Source organism: Podarcis liolepis (assembly GCF_965112155.1).
Source record: "Podarcis liolepis genome assembly, chromosome: 18".
NCBI lineage: Eukaryota > Metazoa > Chordata > Lepidosauria > Squamata > Lacertidae > Podarcis > Podarcis liolepis.
The window spans coordinates 1,286,540-1,300,971 of NC_139572.1; the positions used below are offsets into that span (position 1 = coordinate 1,286,540).

At 46.3% G+C, this 14,432-nt stretch overlaps 1 protein-coding gene across 7 annotated transcripts; it reads left to right on the forward strand.

Moving 5' to 3' along the window:
- Nucleotides 1-364: 364 nt before the first annotated feature.
- On the forward strand, nt 365-10,159 carry R3HDM4 (R3H domain containing 4). Of its 7 annotated transcripts, XR_014521035.1 has the most exons (8): nt 365-585; nt 2,768-2,891; nt 3,914-3,999; nt 4,135-4,220; nt 5,340-5,395; nt 6,176-8,718; nt 8,800-9,060; nt 9,150-10,159. XR_014521035.1 is itself a non-coding variant. In XM_083484242.1 (6 exons), the coding sequence occupies exons 1-6, from the start codon at nt 478-480 to the stop codon at nt 6,277-6,279; spliced, it is 564 nt and encodes a 187-aa protein (XP_083340368.1). In that variant the 5' UTR covers nt 434-477; the 3' UTR covers nt 6,280-10,159. The 7 variants fall into 7 exon arrangements, 1 of the variants encoding a protein (XP_083340368.1); XR_014521036.1 differs by having other exon boundaries at nt 434-585; nt 6,176-9,106; nt 9,196-10,159; XR_014521037.1 differs by having other exon boundaries at nt 434-585; nt 8,800-10,159.
- Nucleotides 10,160-14,432: the final 4,273 nt, after the last annotated feature.

The window sequence follows — 14,432 nt, forward strand, 5'->3', positions numbered from 1 at the left end:
GAGCCGGCGTACAGCTTCCGGGTCATGTGGCCAGCAGGACTAAGCCACTTCTGGCGAACCAGAGCAGGGCACGGAAACGCCGTTTACCTTCCCGCCGGAGCGGTACCTATTTATCTACTTGCACTTTGAGGTGCTTTCGAACTGCTAGGTGGGCAGGAGCAGGGACCGAGCAACGGGAGCTCACACCGTCATTGCGGGGATTCGAACCGCCGACCTTCTGATCGGCAAGTCCTAGGCTCTGTGGTTTAACCCACAGTGCCACCCGCGTCCCAGTGCATAATGATAGGGGAAGCATTTTCCGGCCGGGGGGCCGAATTCTGTTCTGGGGGCGGGGCACCAGCCAGTGGAGGCGGGGCCAGCTGCAAAAGTGGGAGGAGCAATATATGCAGATTTCGCCTTTCTACGGTTGTTTGGACCCATTGCTAACCTGCAGAGGTGTATCGTGAATTCTGTTTTTCCCCTCCAGCACGTTATCTGATGACTCTCCTGGAGCAAGACGAATGCACAGGGGAAGACGGGGAAATCGTGCGTCCGGCCAATCCGAGCATCTTCACCGAAGCCTGCAACAACGAGACGTACGTCAAGGTACGCGTTGTGGTCTCTTTTCGTTAAATTCCAGCTCTCTTCCTTGAGAGGCACAGCTCAGCTCAAGACAGAAGGACTGTTTTGGGGGGACAGGGGGCGGGCAGGTGTGGGGGACTCCCTGGTCCTGAATGGGGTGACTGTGCCCCCAAAGGACCAGGTGCGCAGCCTGGGAGTCATTCTGGACTCACAGCTGTCCATGGAGGCACAGGTCAAATCTGTGTCCATGGCAGCTCCATCTGGTACGCAGGATGAGACCCTCCCTGCCCGCAGACTGTCTGGCCAGAGTGGTGCATGCTCTGGTTATCTCCCGCTTGGACTACTGCAATTCGCTCTACGTGGGGCTACCTTTGAAGGTCACCCAGAAACTAATCCAGAATGCGGCAGCCAGACTGGGGACTGGGAGCGGCCGCCGGGACCACATAACTTAAAAGACCTACATTGGCTCCCAGTACGTTTCCGAGCACAATTCAAATTGTTGGTGCTGACCTTGAAAGCCCTAAACGGCCTCGGTCCAGTATACCTGAAGGAGCGTCTCCACCTCCATCGTCCAGCCCGGACACCGGGGTCCATCTCCTGAGGGCCTTCTGGCGGTTCCCTCCCTGCGAGAAGCCAAGTTACAGGGAACCAGGCAGAGGGCCTTCTCGGTGGTGGCGCCCGCCCTGTGGAACGCCCTCCCACCAGATGTCAAAGAGAACAACAACTACCAGACTTTTAGAAGACATCTGAAGGCAGCCCTGTTTAGAGAAGCTTTTAATGTTTGATGTATCACAGTATTTTAATATTTTATTGGAAGCCGCCCTGATGGGCGGGGTATAAATAATAAATTATTATTATTATTATTTTGAAAATTGCATCTTTTCTGTATTCAAACGAATCAACAATTCGGCAACGTTTCAAATTTGCATGTCGTAGCTGGGAATCGCATCTCGCCCCAATTCGGCTTTGATTCATTCGGTCAAATTGGCTGCGAGGTTAAAGCAAATCGTTTTGCAAGACCTCAGCTGCGACGGGAAAGGAACTTTGCCGGCCCTGAGCTGCCAGATGGAAAGAGAGCTTTGCTAAACCTCAGCCGCTTTTGCACGTTTTTAATTCTGAAAGCTTTGCAGACTTTGAAGCCGCCCGTGCTTGTTGTTTTCAGCCCTATGCAGGAATTGGGATCTGAACGAGTCTGCGTTCTGAATTCCGGAGCCTTTTTCCCGTACCCGGGTCCGGAATTCGTCTTTCGAACTCAGGTTCCAGTTGGGAGTGATGGTGCGAGATAAAGGAGATATTGTTGTTGTTTTAATAGCATGTATCAGATTTAAGACCTTTTTTTTTACATATTGCCGCTTGTTTCTGCAAAACCTCAAAACGTTTTTGCATACAAAAGCAATCTTTTAATTGTTTCGCCTTATGTATCAAATCGTGTGAGCTGTTTTTATTGCTCGTGTCTTTTTAAATGCAAAATTATTTCGAGTTACCTTACCGGGAGCAATTGCTGAGCAGACCTAAATCGTAGAATTGCAACCCCTACTTAAAAATCACCCACAATTGAACAATTCTTACTTTCAGAAAGTTCTTCCTGGTGTGCAGTTTGCATCTTGTTCCTCTTAACTCGGCCAACCTAAATAAATACATAAACCCTATTTTAAAAACAGTGGTGCCTTGCTTCTCAGACTTAGTCCGTTCCAAAAACCCAATTTAAATCAAAAACAATAACATTGCAGCATATGTATCTGTGTTTATTAAAAGCATTAAAAAAACCCAAGCAACTTAGACTGAGTTTTAGCACATACGAAAAACTTAAATCCTTATTTCCTGATGGACTATAACTTAAATAGAAAACTACGTTTAGAAAGATTTTTCCTCCAAAAGCATTAAAAAAAAATAATAATAATCCAATTTAAATTAAAAAATAATAATGGATTTTTATGCATACGCAGGATAATAACCACAACCCTGAGTCTTAAGTTCCACTCGGAACCTCCACAAACCACACTTTGGGTTCTCTGGCTTTCCGCCCCCTTAATCAACTCGAAAGTGGATTGATCTTCAGATGGGAATATAAAATAAAATTAACGGCCCTGCGAAACGCAGCTCTTTCCCCCGCTCCAGTCGCTGGTTTTTTGACTCAGGATGGGCAGAGAGGGTTGTGTGTTAATGGGATTCTCTCGTCTTTGTGTGTGTGTCTCTCTCGGCTAAGATTTGGAACGACTTCATGAACCGCTCCGGCGAGGAACAAGAGCGGGTCCTCCTGTACCTGGAAGAGGAGGCAGAGAAGAAGCAGAAGAGCAAGATGGCCGAAAAAGCAGATGTCAAGTGGAAAGGTATGGAGGGTTTGGCCTGGCCTGTCTTGCAGGGATGGTTTGCATTGCTGGTGCAAAAAAAAAACCCTTACCCCTTCTCTCTCTCTCCCTTCCTTCCTTCCTTCCTTCATTCCTTCTCAGTTTCTTTTTCCTTCCTTCCTTCCTTCCTTCTCTCTCTTTCTCTCTCCTTCCTTCCTTCCTTGTTTCCTTCTCTCTTAGTTTCTTCTTTCTTCCTTCCTTCCTTCTTTCCTTCTCTCAGTTTCTTCTTCCTTCCTTCCTTCCTTCCTTCCTTCCTTCCTTCCTTCCTTCCTTCCTTCTCTCTCTCTTTCTCTCTCTCTTCCTTCTCTCTCTCTCTCTCTCTCTCCCTTCCTTCCTTCCTTCCTTCCTTCCTTCCTTCCTTCCTTCCTTCCTTCTCTCTCTCTCTCCCTCCCTCCCTCCCTCCCTTCCTTCCTTCCTTCCTTCCTTCCTTCCTTCCTTCTTCTCTCTCTTTCTCTCTCCTTCCTTCTCTCTGTTTGTCCTTCCTTCCTTCCTTCCTTCCTTCCTTCCTTCCTTCTCTCTCTCTTTTTCTCTATCTCTCTCTTCCTTCCTTCTCTCTCTTTCTCTCTCTCTCCTTCCTTCTCTCTCAGTTTCTTTTCCCTTCCTTCTCTCTCTCTCTCTCTCTCTCTCTCTTCCCCCTTCCTTCCTTCCTTCCTTCCTTCCTTCCTTCCTATCAAGTGGGCATCTGTCTTCCCAACTCACGTTTCCAGAACATCTTTGCTCTTGAAGGGAATTAGAGAGATTTCTGCTTTCAGCCGAACCTCCATATGCAAGAGCAGTCTACCCTCAAACGCTCCCTGTTCAGGAGCAACAGCTGGGGGGGGGGGAGACTCCCTGCCCTTCCTGGCAGTGCCAAACTTACATATAAGCTAAACAAGGTAGAAGCCCCTGGCCTTCCCCTTAGAACCGCCAAAGTTCAGAGCTGGAAGGGACACCGCAGGGTCATCCATCTCAACCCCGCGCAATGCAGAAACCGCAAACCTGTTTTCCTCCTGTTTCCGTTGCAGAACACGCCACTTATACCCCGCAAGAGTGTTTCCAGCGCATCAGCCGGCGCCTGAGGACCACGCTGAAGCGGAGCCGTATCCCCATGGTAGGTTTCGAACGCGGGGCCGAGGAAGAAACTAGCGCCTGGGAACCTTTGCTGTTGCAGCTTTGCCTGGGCGCGGGGTACAAATAATAAAATTGCTTTGTTGTTATTTGCCGCTGCTTCTATTCCCCCCCGCAGGGGACCCTGGAGTGCTTCGAAGATGAGCTGCTGGCCTTTTTCTCGACCAGCCCTCGTTCCGTCTACACAGCAATGATGGACAACAGGTGACAAAATGGTTCTCGCACCAGGCGCCGGGGCCGGATGGGAATTGTAGTACAGAAGGCGATGCACAACGTTGTTTTTTTGGTTTTTTCGTACTGATAAAGCCAACAGCTGTTGGGAAATGGGAACCGGACGTATCCAGAGTAAAGGATCTATAAAGGATGGAAAATAGGAAGTTAATTTCCTATTAATTATTTCGTATTAATAATTTCCTGTTGTATTATTTAATTGTTGTTAGCTGCCCTGAGCCCGGTTTCGGCTGAGGAGGCGGGATATAAATATTTTTTAAAAAAATTATTATTATTATTATTATTATTAATTTCCTGGCTTTCAATTTGAATTTAGCCTGATCTTTTTATTCCCCTTCCTTCCCTTTTTATGAAGATTCCCCGCTCTGGGATCCCACAGCTAATTCTCCCCTGGTCTCCTTGCTGGCCCAAATAGGACTAATTTAGCCAGCCAGCCATTGTTTATTGAATGGGTTTCCCCCCTATATTGATTTTTGAATTCTGAATTTATTGTTATTCACGTTTTATACTGTATTTTATGCTTTTTTTTGTTGTATCACAATTAAGTGCTTTAAATTTGTTGTGAGCCCGGTTTTCTGAACCGGGAAAGGCGGGGTATAAATAAAAAATTATTATTATTATTATTATTATTATTATTATTATTATTATATAGGATGGAGAGTAGGAAGTTAATTTTCTGGAGGGAGGGGGAAGTTGCCCAACGCAAGATGATAAGGAAGAGAAATCAATATAGAAATAAGTAATGATTTAAAACAGGCAGGGGGGGGGTTGATGCTGCAAATTCTTCCGTTCCGCGAAGGTATATATAATAATGTTTTGTAAAGGGAATCGATCAATAGATGTAACGGGAATTGAACGTAAGGGAAGAATTGGGAACCTAAGGAAGGAAATGTGAAGCAGAATTAGGAATTGGAACATAAGGAAAGAATTGGGAAAATAAGGAAAGAATTGGGAACCAGAATTGTGAATTGAACCTAAGGAAAGAATTGGGAATATAAGGAAAGAATTGGGAACCAGAATTGTGAACTGAACCGAAGGAAAGAACTTGCAGAAAGGGATAAAAACGTGCTTTGCCGATCTCTCTTCTTACAGCTTCGAAAGGCTTCTTCTTCACGCCGTCTGCCAATACATGGACCTCGCTTCTGCCAGTAAGGGCTCCTTTCTGATATTATTTCGTATTTATTTTGGGAGGAAACTTGCTTGCCCGTGTCGAACGGGGCTATCTCTCCCTTGCAGAGAGGGCGAGTCCCTTCTGATCCGCCTTTGCCTCCCGTTCCGGCCTCCGTGGCTGAGTGATAAGTGGAAAATAACTTTTTTTATTTAAAAAATTGAAATTGCAAAGCCCTTCTGCCCCCACCCAACTCCCGGCTCCCCCCCAAAATATCTCCTAAGGTTTTCATTCTACAGTGGTCCCTTGGTTCTCAAACTTAATCCGTTCCAGAAGTCCATTCCAAAACCAAAGCGTTCCAAAACCAAGGCAGCGCTTTCCCATAGAAAGGAATGCAAAACGGATTAATCTGTTCCAGACTTGTAAAAACAGCACCTAGACATTCGTTCCAGATGTCAGTTTGACTTCCGAAATGTTCGGAAACGGAGGCGCGGCTTCTGATTGGCGCAGGCGCCCCGGAAACAATAGCCGACAGCCGCGTCGGACGTCCGGCTTCCGAAAAACGTTCGGAAACCAGAACACTCACTTCTGGGTTTGCGGCGTTTGGGAACCAAGGTACCAATGAATTTGCTTGTTTCCTTTTAGATAAGAACACCTCACCCTTCTGTTTTTCAAGGTGTTTAAATAAACTAAAATTATTATTATTATTATTATCATCATCATTATTACCAAACAAGCAAACAAAAAATTCCTTGCAGTAGCACCTTAGAGACCAACTAAGTTTGTTATTGGTATTTTATGATTATTATATCCGTCTTAGGTTCTGACTACGAAGGGAAACGCCAGATGAAAGTTAGCAACAAGCACACCATCTTCCTGCCTCCGGATCCGCTTCTCTCGACTTACCTGGAGCAGATGAGCTGATGGCGGTTCCGGGTCGTCTTCTGGGGGGTCTGACCCGTTTCCCCCCCCTTTCGAAATTTCTGCTTCCGTTGGCTTTTTAAAAAAGTATTTAAAGGCAAATGAGTTTTGGCGGGGAGGGCGTCTCTCACCAGAGATGCTGGCGGAAGGTGTTGTCTGTGGTTGCCTAGCAACCGCCTCCCATCTCGGGTACCCAAAAGATGCAGGCCAGACGATGCTTTTGTTACCAGCCCCTCCTTCAGAGTAGGAGCCCCCTGGCCCATTTTGGGGGCCCCGATTCTGCCTGGGAAGTCCTGGATGTGGGAGCCCCATCACCTCCATCACCCCCAAACCATGCTGATCTTCGTTCACGGCGAACCCCAAAAACTGGAACCCCCTCGAAACTGGTGTAAAAGTTTTGCAGTCATTTTTTGTGGGGTTTTTTTTTGCAGAGAACCCCCCCTTTTCCCCACACCCCACAGACAGCCACAGACCCACAAACCGGGGAGGGGGGTGTCACGGGGTCACCCCCAAACCCAATATCATCCGATTCGCTCCCAATCATAGCCGGGCAAACGTTTCGCAGCGAAAACACCCCGCGTTTTGCAGCGCCCCAAAAACGGAGCCATAGACCCTTAAACTCATTGGGGTTTTAGGGGGGGTGACCCCCGGGCTTGAGGGTCTATCTATCGCTCTGTTTTTTTGGGGTGCCGCAAAACGCGGGGTGTTTCTTCACCGCGAAAAAAGGACCGCAGAACTTTGGCACCAGTTTTGAGGATGGGTGTCCTGGATTTTGGGGTTCGCAGTGAACGAAGCTGCTTGGGGCTGGTGGGAGAGGGAGACCACAAAGTTTGGGGGGGCTGGGTGAAAACTCGTCCCTTTTTTAAGGCCGTGCACCCCAAAAATAGGGTTGTGTTGCGTTGTTCGACTCAGTTGGCCCAGGCCGCTTGATTTTTAAAGCAATCCTTTGATTTTTAAATGCCGCCTGTGATTTAGTCTGTGAGCAATTTATAAAAATACGTATATTTTTAACAGGTCCCTCCTTTTTTGAAAAAACTGGGATTTATAAATGGCTCAGTGCGAATGGGCTACAGCTCCTTTCCCCCCCGGAAATAAAAGCATCGCATCTCAGATTTGGAGAATTTGTAAAGGGGCGACTTCTCCAACCCAATTTGACACAGTCGTGTTTTTTTTATTTTTTGCGTTTTTGCAGTGCGAAAAAAGGGAAACCCTTCGCTTTTTGCTTTTTCGGAAAAAGCTTTCCTCTCTCCCGTGAGCTTTCTCGAAAGAACTGCAACGGCTCTCCTATCGGTCGTTTTTGCAGTCGCCGTTCTGACCTCCTGGAGACAATTATCTATTTATATATACATCCCTGGTTTTTGAAAAGCAGATTTTATAGAGCTGGCGTTATAACAGCTGGCTTCAGCTTCGGCTTGGCTTGATTTTAAAGCGGCAAAATTTGGGTTTTCCCACAAGCGCCTTGAATTCTGAATAATTTTTTGGGGGGTGTGCGCAAGACCCTTTTTTTCAAGTTCGGCAGAGGATCGGGTCCACCTCGCAGGGGGGGGGGGTCGTGCCAGGAAACGGACGCCAATCCGATCTGGCTTCTGGGCAGAGATAAACTTCTCTTGGGACTGGAGGTTCTCTCTCTTAGTTTCAATGGGCTTCGTTAGTGTCTGTCTCAACGCTCTTTTATTATGGGATGGCGGGGGCACAACGCCTCTTGGAAATTGGGGTCCCTCCTGCAAACACCTTCAGGAGGAAGAAGTGTTCTAACTGGCCTTAATGGTGCTTCGATTCATAATCCGAATTTCTCTGAATTTTGGGGGTCGGGTTGTATTGTGTCTGTAGCGAAACCACCACCCCCCACACACAGCAGCCATCCGTTCTCAGCCGAACTGCCTCATTTTCTAAACGTATGAATGACAATTGCAGGTTCCCCCTTTATTTTGCCAACCGCCTCCCCAGTTGTCAGAAGCCAGCCTGCGTTTTGTAAAATGTAATATAGTGTATTTTTAAAAATAATAGGTGCGTATCCGTACGTTTTATGCCCAATGGATTCGGATTTTGTTTTCGGTTTCCCCCCAAATTGCTATCTACTGATGAAATGACCCTGGCGAAAAAATAATAATAATTATCCCATCTTCTTTGCAACTGGTACGTTCGTTTGGTTTTCCCCAATTTGCTCTGTCGTGCCATAAAGTGCAATGCAAAGCGAGTTTTTTAAAATATTAAATTAAATTGAAACGTGCATCGCCGCCGGTTCCAAAGAAGTCTACGCAAGTTACTAGACCTCAAAAAGGAATTTAGACGAGCCTGCTCCTCGGGAACGGATTCCTTTCCCTCCGTAGGGCAGGGAAACCTGTGGTCTTTCGATTGTTAGAATCGTAGAATTGTAGAGTTGGAAGGGACCCAGAGGGTCACCATTAATTGGATAAATGAATAAAATTAAGAATAATTCAGGCAGGGGGGCAACAGGGAACCACCTCCTGGGATATCAAGTCATAATTAATTGAATAAATTAATAAAATAAAAATAATTCAGGCAGGGGGGCGACAGGGAACCTCCCAGGATATCAGGCCCGAGGGTCGTCATTAATTGAATAAATTAATAAAATAATAATACAGGCAGGGGGGCGACAGGGAACCTCCCAGGATATCAGCCCCGAAGGTCATCATTAATTGAATAAATTAATAAAATAAAATAATTAATACAGGCAGGGGGGCGACAGGGAACCTTCTCCCAGGATATCAGCCCCGAAGGTCATCATTAATTGAATAATTTTTTAATAAAATAATAATACAGGCAGGGGGGCGACAGGGAACCACCTCCCAGGATATCAGCCCCAAAGGTCGTCATTAATTGAATAAATTTTTAATAAAATAATAATACAGGCAGGGGGGCGACAGGGAACCTCCTCCCAGGATATCAGCCCTGAAGCATCTTTGTCAAAGGCTCTTTGCACCGGATGCGATTGGATCCTTTAAAAAGGACAAACCTGGAGGAGGCTTCCTGCTGCACCTCTGTCTGATATACTGGTCTGCCCTTCACATGCTAGTTTGAATTCCGATCTGTACAGGGGATCGATTTCTGACCTTGGGGAGCCTAGGCTTCAACCAGTGGTGATCAATAAAAGATGTGAGCTGAGATTTCTGCATTGCACGGGGTTAGCCTGGATGACCTCTGAGGGGCCCTTCCAACTAGGAATCATCGGGAAATAGAGGGTCTTATAAATCAGTTAAATTATTGTCCTTTTCCTCCGGCTACTGATCACATGTGGATTTTTATTTTGATTGTTGCATGCTCAGAAAAATATACCAAAGTTGAGTTTTTGTGTGAGTGTGTGTGTGGTTTTATGATGATCCGCAATGTCCCTTTGCAAATGTTCTTATTGAGAGTTGTTGCACTTATTGTGATTTTTCAGACTTTTTCCGAGACGATGCCACAATTTCTGGGTGTGTTTTTTTGGAAAGGATCTCTTCTTCCTCTCGTGTTGCCACGATGGTGTCAAAACAGTAGGATTTTGTGGGAGGGCAGCCAAATTCGTGGGGTTAACTTGGCCCTAAACACATTTCCCCCTGAAAATATACTTAGGGGGTTTGTTTGCAAGTTTGCAAGCTCCCCCTATTTGGGGGAAAACTCCCTTCCTGCAGAAATCTAATCTGCCAAGGAAACCACTGCCCAACCTTTCTAATTTTCCACATGCAAGAAGAATTTTTTTTGGGGGGGGGCATTTGAACACGAAATACGCCCCCAATACACACTTTCCTTGCACTGCAACGGCGCAGAGACCTTCCTTCTGCCGAATGTACAAACCAACTTTGCATTTTCCAGAACAACAAAACGTCGTTCCGCGTAAGATGTTTTTCGTGTAAATAATAATAATTAAAAATTGTGCTTTTAAGAGCGGTGTTGCAGTATTGCTTTTCTTAAATGCAGAAAGGGGACTTGTTGGGGAGGTTGGGGGGGGGGAGGCTCGTATTTCCAAGCCGCAGACAGAAATCCAACAGGTGAGGTGGTGGATTTCTGTATTTATCTCGCTGCTGATTTGCAGGATCCTGGAAACTGAGAGTGTTGCAGGCAGCAGAAAGGATGAGTTTAGCTTTCTCAGGAGGAGGTGGAATCAAACTTGGTTTACCGGCCCTCTGGAAGTTGGGAACAAAGGCGCTGCGAAGGACCCCCACCCCACTCAGCCATCAACAACGCTTCCCACTTTGCAGATGACGCCAAACTGGGATGGGGAACAAATGCCGCAGAAGGCAGAAATGAGATTTGAGATGACCTTAACAGACTGGAGAATTGGGCCTGTGCAAATTTTAAGTTGGAGCGTAATAATTATTTCACTATGACTATACTTCTTCTTAATTGTATTTCACTGTGGGTTAAACCACAGAGCCTAGGACTTGCCGATCAGAAGGTCGGAGGTTCGATCCCCGCAACGGCGGGGTGAGCTCCCGTTGCTCAATCCCTGCTCCTGCCCACCTAGCAGTTCGAAAGCACGTCAAAGTACAAGTAGATAAATAGGTACCACTCCGGCGGGAAGGTAAACGGTGTTTCCGTGCGCTGCTCTGGTTCGCCAGAAGCGGCTTAGTCGTGCTGGCCACATGACCCGGAAGCTGTACGCCAGCTCCCTCGGCCAGTAAAGCAAGATGAGTGCCGCAACCCCAGAGTCGGCCACGACTGGACCTAATGGTCAGGGGTCCCTTTACCTATTAAAATACTTCTTAATTGTATTTCGGTTGAACAATGATTTGGGTACACTACATATTTTGTTATGGGCAAAGGCTTGAGATACCTATTAGGTCCATCAATTACTATATAGTCAGATTGTTTATTTCCTTGACATCTGGTGGGAGGGCGCCACCACCAAGAAGGCCCTCTGCCTGGTTCCCTGTAACCTCGCTTCTCGCAGGGAGGGAACCGCCAGAAGGCCCTGGGTAGAGGGACCCCGGTGTCCAGGGTGGAGACGCTCCTTCAGGTCTACTGGGCCATTTAGGGCTTTCAAGGTCAACACCAACACTTTGAATTGTGCTCAGAAACAGACTGGGAGCCAATGTAGGTCTTTCAGGACCTGTGTTATATGATCTTGGAAGTCGCTCCCAGTCCCCAGTCTGGCTGCCACATTCTGGGTTAATTGCAGTTTCCGGGTCACCTTCAAAGGCAGCCCTACGGAGAGCGCATATTATAAAAGGTACATTCTCTTCCTCTAACTTTTCCATCTCTTGTTTTTCCATTTGCTGGATTCCCCAATGCAGAGCTGTGTGTGAGAAAGACTTTAGATTACAGGGGTCAGCAGACATTTTCAGCAGGGGACCGGTCCACTGTCCCTCAGACCTTGTGGGGGGCCAGACTATATTTTTCTGGGGGGGAATGAACGCTTTCCTATGCCCCACAAATAACCCAGAGATGCATTTTAAATAAAAGCACACGTTCTACTCGTGTAAAAACACCAGGCGGATCCCACAAATAACCCAGGGGTGCATTTTAAATAAAAGGACACATTCTACTCATGTAAAAACACGCAGATTCCTGGACCGTCCACGGGCCGGATTGAGAAGGCGACTGGACCAGATCCGGCCCCCGGGGTTTAGTTTGCCTCCCCATGCTTTAGAAATTGCCCGGGCGCTTAGCCACGACCGCCAGAAAAGCACTGGTAAGAGGCAATCTGCAACAGAAATTTGCGAGTGAAGATTGTCTTTTGTCTCGCAATGTGGGGAATTCAGCTAAGCCCCCCTTCCAACCTCTGCTTTAAAAGCTAAGAGAGGCCACAGGCCTAACGTTCCCGAGTTTTCACGAGGACGTCCTCGTGCAAACGTGGAGATTTAAAGTTGGGGGGGTGAGGAATGGAAAACAGAGATACATACTAAAATTGGCACCTTTGGAGCACAGATGCTAAGCTTTTTTCCTGGCAGCGGCGAAATAAATTATCCGGTGTTTTCGTTTTCTCGGAACAAAGACCTTCACGCGATGATGCTCCAATTTTCAACCACTTTGGGAGCGAGGGAGAGAGTCAATTCTGGCTGTGTTTTGCCGCTTAGCGCTCTGCGTAAGTGCTGCTCTCACATGCCCTCTTTTCCCTTCGGGTCAGCGTGCACCCGAGACAAAAGTTGAAGGGTTTTTCAAGCACCTGGAAGCAGCAAACAGTTCTTCACGGTGTTTAGGCAGAAAGCTGCGTTGGCTGAGAATGATTCAGGGCTTTATCCTTTGGCGACCCCTCATAGCCGAGTAAAATTGACTTCCATAAACACGTGTTTGTCCATAAGTGACTGTGGAGGCCAATTCTGGATCCCCACGTCCTTCCACAGTGGGGACATAGGTTTCCAGGCTGGAGTTAATCCCAGTGTGGATTTGCCAAGCATGCCTTCCTCTTAGCACGTTTCTCCCTTGCGTCCTGAGTTCGAGCGTCTCCAAAGCCCACGACACCTTTGGTCAAGGCTGTTCTCCAATTGGAGCGCTCGCAGGCCAGTGTTTCCCAATTGTTTTGAAGATTTGCCTTGAGAGAGTCTTTGAACCTCTTTTGTTGACCGCCAGCATTACACTTTCCGTTTTGAAGTTCGGAATAGAGGAGTCGCTTTGGAAGACGATCATCAGGCATCCGCACAATATGACCAGTCCAACGAAGTTGATGTTGAAGAATCATCGCTTCGACACTGGTGATCTTTGCTTCTTCCAGTACACTGATATTAGTTCACCTGTCTTCCCAAGTGGTGTGTAAAATATTTCGGAGACACCGTTGATGGAATCTTCTGAGGAGTTGGAGCTGGCATTTATAAGTGGTCCACGTTTCACAAGCATACAGTAAGGTTGGTAGTACAATAGCTTTGTAAACAAGCATTTTGGTTTCCCTGGGAATGTCCCGGTCCTCAAACACTCTGCGCTTCAATCAGGAGAAAGCCACACTCGCAGAGATCATACGATGCTGGATTTCGGCATCAATGTTGGCCCTTGTGGAAAGAATATTTCATGAATATTTTCCGCTGTAAACACAGACAAGGCCAAGAGATGAGACGGAAAGGGGTAAATGAATATTGGGAAATGATCCATAATGGCTTGAGATACCTATGAGGTCCATAAATGACCATATAGCATATATTCAACACAAAAAACAGTGACAATTTGTTGTGGACAAAGGACAGCTGGACATATAAAGAACCCCATTACCTTCGGGAGCTGAGGGCCGCATCAAACCTCAATCTGGCCCTGGGCATAGCTCTGATTTTAAATACATTGTGCAGATGAGGTTATTAGCTTCCTTTGCATTCAGCTACACATATCAAGGAAGGCCTTTCGGAATCACAACCGTGCTAAATATTAAGAGCTGCTCAAAACTAAACAAATAGTTTAAATCTTCTTCTGTTTGAGACCTCGTGTTTGCCCCTGTCTTGGGCCGACGCCATTTCTTCCTGCGTTTTTCGCAAATGTGCTTTCTGCTTCTATGGCAGCGAACTTGAATGAAACTTGACTGCCGCAGAGAGAGCTTTTCCCATCTGGCTTTGAATCTAAACGCCAAAAGGGATTTGCCCGTTTACGTCGAAAACAGAGAACGTGCGGGGCTTCATTTTCGCGAACTTGGGCTTGCTTTCAAACTTGGGCGAAAAGTCATTAATCGGCACGTGGAATTTCAAGTGATATAAACAGAAAAGAATGTAAGTTGTTTTTGTACGCAACAAGAATATTATTGGCACAAAAATGGAAGCAAGAAGAATTACCGACGAAAGAAGAATGGAGGATGAAATTAATGGACTCTGCAGAATTAGATAAACTAACAGGAAGGATTCGAAATCTGCGGGACCAGAGATTCTCAGAAGACTGGCGTAAATTTACAGACTATTTGAAAAGTAATTGTGATGATCAGAACACGTTTGTAGGCTTGCAAGAAGTTTTGTGAGGAGAATTATTGGAACTATTGCAAAAATGGATAAAGGGGAGGATGATTACCTATGATAATTAAAGGCAATATGAAGTTAAGACATGCGTAAGAAGTGGTTAAAACGGTGGATCATCAGAGGTGCTGATGGAAGTCCCCCAAAAAGATTGTATAGGTGGCGAAATTTTGTGGTTTGTACTATAATTTATATGTTAAATTAATAAAAATTATCTATAAATAAATAGAGTTTACTCTGGGGGAAAAAATCGGCACGTGGATTTTCCTGAATCTGGTGCGCTTTGTCCGCAAA